Source organism: Mirounga leonina, unplaced genomic scaffold (assembly GCF_011800145.1).
Source record: "Mirounga leonina isolate KUSES-001 unplaced genomic scaffold, KU_Mleo_1.0 Mir_154, whole genome shotgun sequence".
Lineage (NCBI taxonomy): Eukaryota > Metazoa > Chordata > Mammalia > Carnivora > Phocidae > Mirounga > Mirounga leonina.
Window position 1 is genome coordinate 55,834,459 of NW_023270389.1, and position 14,790 is coordinate 55,849,248.

At 33.9% G+C, this 14,790-nt stretch overlaps 1 protein-coding gene across 1 annotated transcript in view; it reads left to right on the forward strand.

Moving 5' to 3' along the window:
* The window catches only part of KIFAP3 (kinesin associated protein 3), a 187,573-nt gene that overhangs the window by 71,903 nt on the left and 100,880 nt on the right, over positions 1-14,790 (forward strand). The window contains exon 9 of the mRNA XM_035010840.1: positions 8,717-8,895. Within this exon, the coding sequence (XP_034866731.1) occupies positions 8,717-8,895 (179 nt within the window). The remainder of the gene's footprint in view (positions 1-8,716; positions 8,896-14,790) is intronic.

Consider the following 14,790-nt stretch of genomic DNA (forward strand, 5'->3'; position numbering starts at 1 on the left):
TAGTTTTTCTAATAATATTCTCTTATAATTGTTTTTATTTCTGGGGTATTAGTTGTTACTTCTTGTCTCTCGTTTGTGATTTTATGTATTCAGGTCCTTTCTCTTTTCTTTTTGATAAGTCTGGCTAGAGGTTTATCAATTTTATTAATATTTTCAAAGAACCAGCTTTGTTTTTTTCTGTTCTATTGTTTGTGTCATTCATCTGTTCTATTGTTTGCTTTTGTTTTTGTTTCTATATCTTTTATTTCTGCTCTGATCTTTATTATTTCCTGCTGGCTTTAGACTTCATTTGTTCTTTCTGTCTCCCTTAGTTGTAAGGTTAGGTTGTTTATTTGAGATTTTTCTTGCTTCCTAAGGTAGGCATGTATGGCTATGTACTTCCCTCTTATAACCACTTTTGCTGCATCCCAAAGGTTTTGGACCATTGTGTTTTCATTTTCATTTGTTTCCATGTTTTTTTTTTTTTTAATTTCTTCATTGATTTCCTGGTTTTTGTTTAGTGGCATGTTGTTTAACCTCCATGTATTTGTTGTCTTTCCAGATTTTCTCTTGTAGTTGACTTCTAGTTTCATAATGTGGTGTCAGAAAAGGTATCTGGTATGATCTGTCTTTCTGTATTTGTTGAGGCCTGATTTCTGATCTAATATGTGATCTGTTCTGGAAAATGCCCCATGTGCCCTTGAAAAGAATGTGTATTCTGCTGTTTTAGGACAGAATGTTCTGAATATATTGGTTAAGTCCATCTGGTCCAGTGTGTCATTCAAAGTCATTGTTTCCTTATTGATTTTCTGTTTAGATGATATGTCCATTGATGTAAGTGGGGTGTTAAAATCTCCTACTATTACCGTGTTCTTTTATGTTTGTTATTGTTTTATATATTTTGGTGCTCCCATTCTGGTGCATAAATATTTACAGTTGTTAGATCTTGTTGGATTGTCCCCTTTATTATGATATAGTGCATTATCTATCTCTTGTTACACTCTTTGTTTTAAAGTCTAGTTTGTCCAATACAAGTATTGCTACTCCAGCTTTCTTTTGATATCCATTTGCATGATAAATTTTCCTCCATCTCCTCCCTTTCAATCTGCATGTCTAAAATGAGTTTCTTATAGGGAGCATATAGATGTATCCATTCTGACACCTTATGTCTTTTGATTGGAGCCTTTAATCTATTTACATTCAAAGTAATTATCGATAGATGTATTTATTGTCATTTTATTATTTGTTTTTTCATTGTTTTTGGAGATTTTGTCTGATTCTTTCTTGTCTTTTTCACTTTTGGTCTCTCCTTTGCACTCAAAGAGGCCCTTTTAATATTTCTTGCAGGGCTGGTTTAGTAGCCATGAACTCCTTTAGATTTTTTCTGACAAACCCTTTATCTCTCCTTCTATTCTGAATGATAGCCTTTCTGGATAGAGTATCCTTAGCTGCAGATTTTTCCCATTCAGCACTTTGAATATATCATGCCACTCTCTTCTGGCTTGCTAGGTTTCTGTTGAGAAATCTCCAGCTACCTTTGTGGATCTTCTCTTGTAAGGTATGGACTTCTTTTGTCTTGCTGCTTTTAAGATTTCTTCTTTATCACTATATTTTACAAATTTAATTTACAATATGTCTTGGTGTTGCCCTGCTTTTGTTATTTTGATGGGAGTTCTCTGTGAAGACTGTTTCTTTCCCCAGATTGGTGAAGTTTTCTTTATTTCTTCAAATAAATTTTCTGTTCCCTTTTCTCTGTCTTCTGGGACTCCTATAATACAAATGTTATTACATTTGATGGAGTTACTTACAAGTTTCCTATGTCTGTTCTCATGTTGCATAATTCTTTTTCTGTTTTCTCCGGCTTCATTACCCTCTGTTACTCTGTCTTTGATGTCACCAATTCATTCCTCTACTTCTTTCAGCCTACTTCATTGCATCAAGCCTGTTTCCAGTCTCATTTATGGCATTCTCCATCTCTGATTCTTTTTTAACTCTTTTATCTCTGTGATAAGGGTCTCACTGATGTCTTTTATTCTTTTCTCAAGCCCAGTGAGTATCCTTATGATTGTTGCTTTATATTCTTAATATGGCATGTTACTTATATATGTTTCACTTAGATTGCTGGCTTTGGCCTTATCTTGCTCTTTCATTTGGGATAAATTCCTCTATCTTGTCATTTTTGTCTACATCTATGCCTTCTTCTGTGTATTGTAAAACCCAGTTATGTCTCCTGTTCCTGAAAGTGATGGCCTTATGATGAAGAGGTCATATAGTGCCCAGGGCCTGGCCCTTCAGGGAGTGTCTCTGGTATGTGCCGCATGCGCCCTGCTGTTGAGTTTTGCTCTGTCCTTCAGGCCAGTCATCTGCAGAGGCTCTCCTTCCCTGCTGTGGGCAGCATTTGGTTTCTCATCTGAATATGGCAAGTTTTAACTAGGTGTCATGTGGTCTTCTTGTGAAATGAGATCTGACACCACTTCCAACAGAACTGAAGCCCTGCAAAAGAACTCTCTGGTTAGGAAACATGGTGTGAGCAGGGGTTGTATTGATCTTCTGTGGGAGGGGTCCACTGCACTGGGACTAAGGCAGGTTTGACCGAGTGTGGGCACTGTGCTGCTTCCTACAGGGGGCTCTCTGTTTATGCTGAGGGGCAGAGGTAGGAAATGGCACCATCCAGCCCCTTTGTTCCCAGAGAGGTATCTCTGTGAATGCTGCCTCTTTGGGACATGCTCTTAGAAGAGCAAATAATCTCCCCACTTTGTGTCCCAAGGATTCTTCAGATTGCTGTTTCCACACTGTCTGCCCCTGGGTTGTTTGCCTGCATCTCTCCAGGAGTAGGGTAGTGCCCTCAGGACTCTATTCCAGCCAAGCCCATTGACCTTTAAAACTCCAGGCTTTAAGCCCCATTGTGCAAGAACTCAGGAAATTCAACCCCTCTTGTTTTCCAAGCCAGTGGCTTTGGGGAAACATTCTCCTTGTGTGTTCCCCAGTTCTCTCTCTCTCTCCCTTCTCCACAACCATGGCTCCCTCCCCTCTGAAGCACCCACAGTCCATTTCTCCTCTAAGCCATGTCTCTGCACTTCCTACCTTCTTCGATGTGGCCTCTCCTCTCCCTTTCATTGTGGAGTCTGTTCTTTCAGTCTTCAGGTTGATTTCTGGGGTATTTAGGATTGATAGTTATCTAGTTGGATGAGACAAGCCTAGGGGCCTTCTACTCCACTGCCATCTTCCTCACTCTCTGAGAAAATACTTTTTATGAACTGAATTTTTAATTTATTGAGACTTGTTTGATGGTGTAGAATATGGTTTCAAATGTTGTGTGTGCAGGTGAATGTGCATTCTGATACTGTTCTGTGGAATGTTCTATAAATATCACTGAGAAGTTGGTTGCTAATGTGTTCAAGTCTTTACATCTTGTTGTGTTTTCTGTACTTGTTCTATTAATTAGTCAAAGAGTAATATTAAAATATCTGACTAAATTTATGGATTTGACTGTTTTTCCTGCAGTTATATCAGGTTTTGCTCCATGAATTTTAAAGCTTTATTCTTAAGGATGGAAAGATAGAGGATTGTCATGTCCTCTTGATTAGTTTGTCCTTGTCATTATGAAATGATCTTCATTACCTCTGATAATATTCTTTTGTCTGAAATTACTTTTCCTGGGTGCCTGGTGGCTCAGTTGGTTGGGCGACTACCTTTGGCTCAGATCATGATCCTGGAGTCCCGGGATCGAGTCCCGCGTTGGACTCCCTGCACAGCAGGGAGTCTGCTTCTCCCTCTGACCCTCCCCCATCTCATGCTCTCTCTCTCTCTCATTCTCTCTCTCTCAAATAAATAAATAAAATCTTTAAAAAAATGAAATTACTTTTCCTTATATTAATATAGACACTCCAGCTTTGTTGTGACTAGTGTTAGCATGTTGTTTATTTGTCCATCCTTTTACTTTTAATGTATTTATATCTTTATATTAAATTTTTTTTTATATATAGCACATAGCTGAGTCTTGCTTTTATTTATTTTTTTCATCTTTTCCCCTTTTTCCTCCTTGTCTGCATTCTTATGGATGAAGGGTTTTTGTTTTTTGTCTATTTATCTCCATTGTTGGCTTAGCTATGACTCTTTTGTTCCATTGGTTGCTTTAAGATTTATATTATACATCTTTAATTAATCATTAAGTTGTCTGCCCCCAAGTTTACATATTTAACTTATCATAAGTTAAGTCTGCCTTCAGGTAACATTGTACCACTTCATCTGTGGTATAAGAACCATTACTCCCATTTCTTCCCTTCTCAACTTTCTGCTGTTATAATTAATATTAGTTATACATACATCTTAGTTATACATACATATGCAGACATATACATGCTTATATACATATATATATACTTATATACATATATATACTTATATACACATATATATACACATATATATATACTTATATATTATAAATCCTAAAATATAATTTACATAGAAATATTTTTATTTTAAAGATATTTAAATATTAAGAAAATAAAGTTACCATTTCCACTGATACTATTTTTGAGTAGGTTCAACACAAGTAGGTTGTTTTTGTGCCTGAAAGATTTTCTTTAATATTTCTTGTAGGACAGATTTAATGATGAATTATTTTATCTTTTGTGTGTTTGAAAAAGATATTTTTTTTCTTTTTTGAAATGTTTTCACTGGTTTAGAATTTAACAGTGACTTTTCTTTCTATATACCAAAGACATTTTTCCATTGTTGACTTGTTTGTATTGTTTTTACTGACAAGTCTTCTGTCATCCTTCCTTTTTTTTCTTTTTTTGTCTGTATAAAGTTTCTTTTTCTCTGGCTGTTTTCAGATTATCTCTTTATCATTTGTTTTGACAGTTTTGATTATGATGTGCCTTGCTTTAGTTTTCTTCATGTTTCTTGTTCTTAGGTTCATTAGAACTGTGGGTTTATAATATTTATCATATTGGAAAATTATTGGTTATTATTTCTTCAGGGACTTTAATTACAAGTAAATTAGGCCACTTTAAATTATTCCATAATCCACTGATAATCTTTATATTTTTGCTAGGTTTTTTTTCCATTTGTTTAATTTTGGAAAGTTTTTATGACCATGTCTTCAATTTCACTAGTCTTTTCTTCTCCAGTCTCTTAAACTGCTGTCAATCCCATTTAGTATAATCCCATCTAACTCATTATAGTTTCCATTGCTAGAAGTTAATTTGAATCTTTTGTATCCTCCATGTCTCTACCTAAGTTTCAGAACATCTGGAAAACAGTTATGTCTGTTTTAATGTTTCTGTTTGAACATTCTAACCTTGGTGTCCGTTTCAATTGGCTGATTTTTTCTCCTTATACATTGTATTTTCCTGATCTTTTGAAGGGTGGATAATTTTTGATTGAATGCCAGACAGTGTAAAATTTATATTGTTTGGTGTTAGATATTTTTTCATTCCTAAAAATATTTTTGAACTTTCTTCTGGGACATAGTTAAATTACTTGGAAGCAGTTTGATACTTTTGAATGTTTCTGTTATGATTTGTTGGTGTGGACATAAGCAGCATTTAGTCTAAAACTTATTATTTCCCTACTTTCAGGGCAAAACCCTTCTGAGTACTCTACCTAATGTCCATGAATTATGAAGTTTCTAGTATGGCTGGTAGAAACAAGCATTATTTCTAGCCTTGTGTGTGTACCACATACTTTTTCTTCTAATTCTCTTATTTTGTTCTCTTTTCAGCCTCAGATTCCTAACTAGTTAGTGCTCTGCTCAATATACAAGGTAGTCCTCTGCAGAAGTTCAGAATTCTTTTTCTGTACAGTTTTCTCCTCGATGGCATTCTTTTCTGTGAAATCTAGCCACTTTGGCTTCCTTGGTATCTTGGTTCCCTCTCTTCAATTCTAGGATTCTTTTGGGTTCTACCAGGATTTTCCCTCTGTGTCATGACCTAGAAACTCTCAAGGCAGTATTCTGGAGCAGTCACAAGGCCATCTCATTTATTTCTTATGTTTTGGGTCACTGTCCTTCATTATCTGATGTTCATTTTTGTGAAAATCTTTATTTTGTATATTTTCGTCTGGTTGTTGTCATTGTTGTTGTTTCAGGTAAGAGTTTAAATCTGGTACCCATTACTCTGTTGTATTAATTTCCTAGGGCTGCCAAAACAAAGTACCACAAAGTAGCTCTTTAATAAGACAACAGAAATTTATTCTCTCACAGTTTCTGGAGATTAGAAAGCAAAAATCACAGTGTTAGCAAGATCATGCTCCCCCTGAAGGCTCCAGGATCCTTCCTTTTCTCTTCCTAGCTTTTGGTGGCTTCTAGTATCCTTGGTGTTTCTTGGTTTGTAGCTGCATTGCTCCAGTCTCTCCCCCCATCTTCACATGGCCACCCTCCCACTGTATCCATGTCCTCTCCTATTCTTGTAAGGACACAAGTCATTGGATTTGAGGTCTACCCTAATCCATTATGATTCATCTTAACTAATTACCTCGGCAAAGACCCATTTCCAAGTAGGGTCAAATTCTAAGGTTCTGTCGGACATGATTTTGGGAGAACACTGTTCAACCCATTATATCTCTCTTGGTTACAAGCAGAAGACTACTATTTGCTTTTTCAATACAACTTCATTAAAAATTTTTTTTATAGAAATTGATTCATTGAGCGGCACCTGGGTGGCTCAGTCGTTAAGCGTCTGCCTTCGGCTCGGGTCATGATATCAGGGTCCTGGGATCAAGCCCCACATCGGGCTCCCTGCTCAGTGGGAAGCCTGCTTCTCCCTCTCTCACTCCCCCTGCTTGTGTTCCCTCTCTCGCTCTGTCTCTGTCAAATAAATAAATAAAATCTTAAAAAAAAAAAAGAAATTGATTCATTTAGTGCAAAAACACTTTAAATCAGAGAACATACACCACAAATTTTTAATTCCCAGTTTTTTAAGCGTATTGCTTGGTTTCAGACAGAGAAACAAGCCTTTTGTTGACATGAGTATTAGGGGAACAGATCTAAAATACATCAAAGATAGTCAACACCTCCCACAGTATTTACAGGGAACAACTTCTGTCTATGAAAAGACAGAGTGGAAAATGGCGTCAGAACAATCCTGCAGCATGGAAAATGGGGCCAGATGATCCTGCAGAAACTTCCTAATGAAAACAGCCCAGTCAGTTGATCTGAAGGTTGAGCATAGCTGCCATAGAACCCCATCCAGGGCTTCCTTTGCTGCTCCAGAGATATTGTGCAATGCTTATGTGCAGCCAACATGTAAGGCTAAAAAAGTCCAAGGTCCCTGGAACAGTCTAGGTCCTAGAACACTCCCCTCCTCCCATCTGAAAGAGACTTTAGATATCAACACAACTTTAAAACCTTTTAATAGTGCCTTGCATGGAAAGTCAGCATGATGCAGTAGTGTAAATATGTGAGCTTTGGATTCTGATGGGCTTGAATTTTAATTTAGCTCCATCACTTCTTTGCTCTGTGGGTAGGGCAAGTTATTTACCTTCTCTGAATCTGAGGTTGCTCATCTGTAAACTTTATAATCAATCTTGCCCCATAAAGTTTTCTTAAAAATAAAATGGTTTACTGTTTATATATCAACTAGTACAGTGCCTGGCATACAGTAGCCCTAATTAGTATGAATTGCCTTTACAGCTCAAATATTTGTTAAGTAAATTAAATATTTACAACTATTGCATATATTTCTTATTTTCATAAAGGTATAGTGATGGATTATAAGAATACATGAAATGAAATGCTAAAATGATGAGTAAACCAAGGCCATAGGATTGTGTTGATCATAATAGCCTACAGTCTGACAGAAACCTTTCAGGTCTTCACTCTGAAGCTTCCTGTCAGTCAAGGCAAAATGGAAAACATTATATATTACAAATTCTCACTGTCAAAAGGGAAGAATCATATGAGTTTCTTATGAGAACCTAAGCATTTTTATTAAAGTTATCTAAAAGAAATTTTGCTTAGAATTAGTAGCCAGTGCCTAACTTTGTCTAGTATAACAATTGCATTACTGAATTTGACATGGCATTTTCTGTAGTAACTATCAGAAAATCAGCTTGAATGTATAAAATAGATTTTAGTATCCTCATACTTAGCTCTAGCTATACTGTATGTTTTGGATTATAGTTCTTTTTGTTGTTGTTAGTTAACATACAGTGTTATATTAGTTTCAGGTGTACAATATAGTGATTTAACAATTGCATGCAGTACCCTGTGCTCATCTCAGCAAGTGCGCTCCTTAATCCCCATCACCTATTTAACCTATCACCCACCCACCTCCCCTCTGGTACCCATTAGTTTGTTCTTAGATTATAGTTCTTTTTAACATAGCAGCTCCTAGTTATTGAAGTTTTACCTTGTTTTCTACATGTATAAAATTATTTTTTCCTGTCTGCCAGTTTTATTATTTATCAACATATACTTTTAATGCCATTTGCTTACTATTAAGCTCGAAACTCCAAGAGGGTAAGAATCATTATCTTAATTTGATGAGTGTCGTCCTCAGCATCATAAGAAAATTATTTTATATCTCTGTATTTTTTATTTTATATAACATATATATATTTCTCAATAATAACAAATGTTTCCTAATGAGCCAATTAATAAGTTAAAATTTTCAAAATAATGTATTATCTTCTTAGAACTACATCTGTTACTATGCTGAGTAGAAATGATTTATTAAATTGTTGATTCAATATGCCAGTCATTTAACACTCATCCATTTTACTCTTCTAGTTGCTCTTTATTTGCTTCTGAATCTTGCTGAAGATACACGTACAGAACTGAAGATGAGGAACAAGAACATAGTTCACATGCTGGTGAAGGCTCTTGATCGGGACAATTTTGAGCTGCTTATTCTAGTTGTGTCATTCTTGAAGAAACTCAGCATTTTTATGGAGAATAAAAATGATATGGTAACTTACATTTAAATACTCCATGTTCACCATTTTCAAGTTAGATATTTTGATAAAAGTAAACATATTATTCCCCTACTGAGATAATTCTGAATGAAAATTTTACAATAGCAATAATTCACTTAAATGACTTCATTGGGAAATATATTCCTTATTAGTTCTTATTCTACTTAATTGAAACTATCTGTTTAAAAATTTTTTTCTAGCATATTACATAGGATGAATCTTTCCATGTTAAACATAATATGTAGAAAGTAATTTATATTTAAGATTGTGCTTCAGAATCATCTGGCTTATTATCTTCCCTTATATCATCTTTTCTTCTACATTTCTGATATTAGTGTGTGGAATTACAGTCTAGCCCAGTCTCTCCTTTTTGACCTGCCATTCCAGTTGGTAGCCACAACCTATTGATTCTGTTTCTTAAGTATCTCTTGAAGTTATATCTTCTTTCTATTCTCAGTACATTTGTATTAGTTCATGCCCTCTTTCTTTATACCCTCTTCATTTTCTTGTTTGAATTATTATAGTAGGTTCCTGTTTACCATCTTATATTGTGTTGATACAGTGGTCTTTAAGAAATACAAGTTGATTATATGGTATTTCTCCTTCTGAAAAATATACACAATTCAGAAATAATGTAAAGATAGAATAAAAGCTATCTGCTTTTTTTCATGACATTAAAGTCTAATGTAACAGTGTTACATTAAATAGATCATATATTAACCATACCTTGATTTCAGATATTTAAGTTGTTGATAATTATAGCTATTATAAATAGCACCTGAATGAACACATTTGTATATGCATCATTGTCTAAATTTCTTTTTTTTTATTATTTATTTTATTTATTTATTTGTGTGAGAGAATGAGCACCCCTGTTGGGGGAAGAGCAAAGGGAGAGGGAGAAGCAGACCCCCCACTGAGCAGGGAGCCTATCCCAGGACCCTGAGATCATGACCTGAGCCTAAGAGAGACACTTAACCAACTGAGCCACTCAGGCACCCCTCCTTGTCTATATTTCTGATTAATTTCTTAGATTCCTAGAAATAGAATTGTTAAATCATTGACCTTAACTACATTGAGGACCATTTTAGAAGTACATGCTAATACAAGTCATTATATGACTGTGTATTATTGGTGTATGTGGATTCTCCTTCAGATAGTCTAAATATATTGTATTTTTGCCTGCTCTTTTTTCTTCTTTTTAAGTTCAATGAACTAGGAAGTACCTTATGCTCACTGAATGACGCAGCATGCTATTTGAAAATCTGAGACTCATTTATCAGATTTAATAAGTGCCTTGAATTCTCATACTTGAAATAAACAAAATTTTATTTTAACCACAAATATTTAGTATGTGTCATTTTCATCATTAGTATATAATTGTTGATGATCACTGTATGCCTGGTATTGTTTTAAGATTGAATTTATTTAGATTAATAAAACATATTTTTTGTTTTCATTGATCTTAAGAATATGATGAGATGGTGATATATATATATACTCTTGAATAGAGTGTAGCTAAATAATTGCTTTCCTTTGCTATAAGTTGAAGTGTATTTTCTTCCATTTACATGTTTAGATTAAGTTCACTTTAGTAGGTTTGCAAAATTCAAATTGATTTGCCATCAGCATGTGTCTACTATGTTTTGCTTAGATTTGTATTTAGGAAATAAACTTATGTGTTCATTCTATCAAAAATGATCTCAAAATTATTAAAAATCATTTTCTGATAAGATCATAGATTTGGAAGATACCATATAAATTGTTTCATCAAATCTAACTTTTTATTGAGAGGGAAAAACAGAGGTTCAGGAAAGGTGGTTTATCCAAGGTCATAAAAATTATGTGATTAGTCAGATTTTTACTATAGACAGTATGCATTTCATCTTTTATTGTGGAAGAAATGCATTTTATTTAAAGGCATTGTATAGAATCAGAATCTTCAGAGCTTGATTAGACCTTACATCCATGTCTAGATTTAGCTAATTTTGCAGATGAAGTAGGAGAAAATGAGAGAGGTTAAGTAATTTGCTCAAAGAAACATCTGCAGGTATTTGGCTTCCTATTCTTTCTCTGTTACCAGAGGGGGGAAAAATTGTCTTTGTTTTTTAAAAAAAAATTTTAGCAAGATTAATAATAAGCAACTTTTAGATGTTGGCTTCCAGAAACACTGAAAAAGAATTACTTAAAGGCTGAAATAAATTTGCTGATAGATTGTTGATAAACTGTCGCTTTTATATAAAACATTGAATAAAAGTACTAATTAACTATAAATTCCATTTTATAGACATAGAATTGAAAGGGCACTGCATGTTGAGGCAATTACTAAATTTAGTTTTGGGGATTGAGCTTTATCAATCAGAAACAGATGATTAGAAGGCTATGTCTAGTTTTTAACCATCTGATTGGACTACAGGGTACATATTTCACATTCCATTTTCTGCAATGGAAATACAAATTAATTTTTAAAAAACTCTCCAGTTACTTACTTTATTATTAAGTTTGCTGTAACAACCAGTGTGTACTGTTGCTATTTCAATAGAAAAATAATAACTTGATTTAATTAGTAACAGATGAGGCCTGTGGCCATTTTATTTAAAAGGGGTAGAGATGAGGAATGGTTGCTCTATTTGTGAGGTAGGTAAAGTGTTCATTTTACTGTTGATGTGAACTGACACTGACCTTGCTTTTTAGAGTTAATATATTTAAAAGGAAATTTAGTTCACTTAAAAAAAAGTCTTTAAATTAATTATTTAAATTAAGTTTGCGTATTTACTAAATAAATACAATATAATAAGGGAATAAGTCATATTAGAATATGATTTTGAGAGGAACGAGAGAAAGGGTATATATTCCTCATATTGCTTATTTTCCTATGTAGTTTTGAGAGTTTTTTATATTTTGAATAGGTCTTTTATCAGTTACATATTTTGCATGTATTTTCTCCTTTTCTGTGACTTTTCAAAAAGCAGGAGGTTTTAATTGTTATGAAGTCCAGTATATCAAAAAAACCTTTTTTAATAGATTGCATTTTGGTGTTGTATCTAAGAAATATTTGCCTAACTCAAGGTCACAAAAAGTTCTTCCTATTTTCTCTGAGGCTTTTTAAGAAGTGTGTTATTGTTGTTTTTGTTTTAGTCTAGGATATTCATTTTTAGTTAATTTTGTATATGTTGCAAGGTATGGATCAAGATTCATGTTTTAAATGTAGATGTCCAATTGTTCAGTACCATTTGTTGAAAAAACTATCCTTTCTCCACTGAATTGCCTTTACAATTGCTTGTGTACCTTTGTTGGAAATCAATTGGCTATATATATGTGGTTTCATTTTTGGACTCTCTCCTGTTTCATTTATCTACTTGTCCATGCTTTCACTGATAAATCTTTGTCTCGATTATTGTAGCTTTATAGTAAGTCTTGAAATCAGGTAGTATAAGGCCTCAAATGTTATTATTCTTTTTCAAATTTTTGTCACTATTTCATATTCTTTACCTTTCTGTGTACATTTAGAATTAACTAGTCTATTTCTTAAAAAAAAAAAAAGCCCTGGAATCTTGACTGGGATTGCATTAAATCTATTGACAGGATTCAGTATATTAACCATACTGGATTTCCCCCCATAAACATGGTATAGCTCTCCATTTATTTAGATCTTTCTTGATTTCTTCCACCATTTTATGGTTTTAGCATATATATTTTGCACATATTTTGTTAGATTTATACCTATTTTACTATTAGAAATTTTAGTTTTTAAAAAAATAAATGATCAGTTTCCTGTTGTTGATTAATGGCATACAGAAGTTACAGTTGATTTTTGTATATTTACTTTGTGTCCTTGCTAAATTCAGTTTTGTAACTGTAATGACTTTTTGTAGATTCTTGGAGATTTTCTAAATAGACAGTTATGTTATCTATAAATAGAAAGTTCTATTTCATTCTAATCTATATGCTTGCTAGTTCTTTCTCAGCTCACTGCTTCCTTCCTTCCTTCCTTCCTCCCTCCCTCCCTTCCTTCCTTCTTTCTCCCCCCCTTTTTTTTTTCCCTTATTGTACTGGCTAAGCCCTCTAGTATGATGTTAAAAAGGAATGCTGCAAGTGGATACCCCTGTCTTGTTACTGATCTTAGGAGGAAAGCAATGTCTTTTACTATTTAATATAGTATTGGGTGCCTGGGCGGCTCAGTCGTTAAGCGTCTGCCTTTGACTCAGGTCATGATCCCAGGGTCCTGGGATGGAGCCCCGCATTGGGCTCCCTGCTCGGCGGGAAGCCTGCTTCTCCCTCTCCCATTACCCCTGTTTGTGTTTCTGTTCTCACTGTCTCTCTCTCTCTGTCAAATAAATAAAATCTTATATATAGATGGTGTTATGTAGATTTTTTTGTAGATACTCCATCAGTTTACATAAGTTCCAGTTCTAGTTTGCTGAGACTTTTTATCATGAATGGATGTTGGATTTTGTTAAATGCGTTTTCTGCATCAGTTGAGATGATCCCATGGTTTTTCTTCTTTAGACTGTTGATATAGTGAATTGCATTGATTGACTATAGATACTGAGCCAGTCTTGCTTTCAGAGGATAAACACCACTGGATCATGATATACTGATACATATATATCAATATATAAAATATATTTTATATATTCCTAGATTTGATTAGGTAATATATTGTTGAGGATTTTTGTGTCTGTGTTCATGAGGGATTACTAGTTTATAGTTTTCTTATGATGTCTTGGTCTGGTTTTGCTATTAGAATAACTTTGTTCTTAAAGAAGGTGTTGGGTAGCATTCCATTTTCAATTTTTCTGGAAGGGTTTGTGTAGAATTGACATTATTTCAATTTAAATATATAACAAAGCTCACCAGTAAGAAAGTCATCTGGGCCTGGAGTTTTCTAATTTTCTTACCTGTGAGACTATCATGTTATTTATTTCTTTTTGAGTGGTAGCTTTGCAGTTTTTATCTTTCAAGGAATGTGTCCATTTCATCTATGTTATCAAATGTATGGGCAAAAAAAATTTTTGTACTTTTTCCTCCTTATGTTTTTAAAGTCCAAAGGACTAAAGTGATTATTCCTCATTTCATTACTGATATTGGTAATTTGTTTTTTCTCTCTCTTTCCCTCTCTCTCTCTTTTTTTTTTTGTAGGTTAGTGGTTTATCAATATTAATTGATATTTTCAGAGATCCAGCTTTTGGTTTCATTATTGATTTTCAGAATATATTTTCACTGTATTCAGAATTCTAGGTTGACATATTTTATAACTATCACTCCATTATTTTCTGGCTCTCATAGTTTTTGACAAGTGTAATGTAATTCTTATCTTTTGTCTTATATATATAATGAGTCTTTTATTTTCTACCTGCCTCCAAGATTTTATCTTTGCTTTTCAGCAGTTTGAATATATATCTCTCTAGGCATAAGTATGTGGTAGTGTGTGTTGTAGTCTACTTGGGGTTCTTTGAGCTTATATCCTCGGTTTGATTCTTTCATCATTTTTGGAAAATCCTTAGCCATTATCCCTTCAAGTATTGCTTCTGTACCATTCTGCACCTCTTCTACTGGATTTCAGTTATGCATGTTAATCCATTTGATATTGTCTCATGGCTCTTAGATACTGTATTGCTGTTTTCTTTTTTTCTTTTTTTTTTTTTTTTTGTGGTTCAGTTTGGAAAATTTCTATCAACCTACTTCTAGGCTTACTTATTCTGTCATTAGCTATATCAGGTCTGCTAATGAGCCCATGAAGGTTTTCTTTATCTCTGTATTGTGTGTGTGTGTGTGTGTGTGTGTGTATGTTAAAACATTTCCATTTAATTTCTTTTAGTATCTTTCTCTCTGCAAATTCTCTGTTCATTTTTTTCCAGTAGAGCCTTTAACATATTAATCACTTTA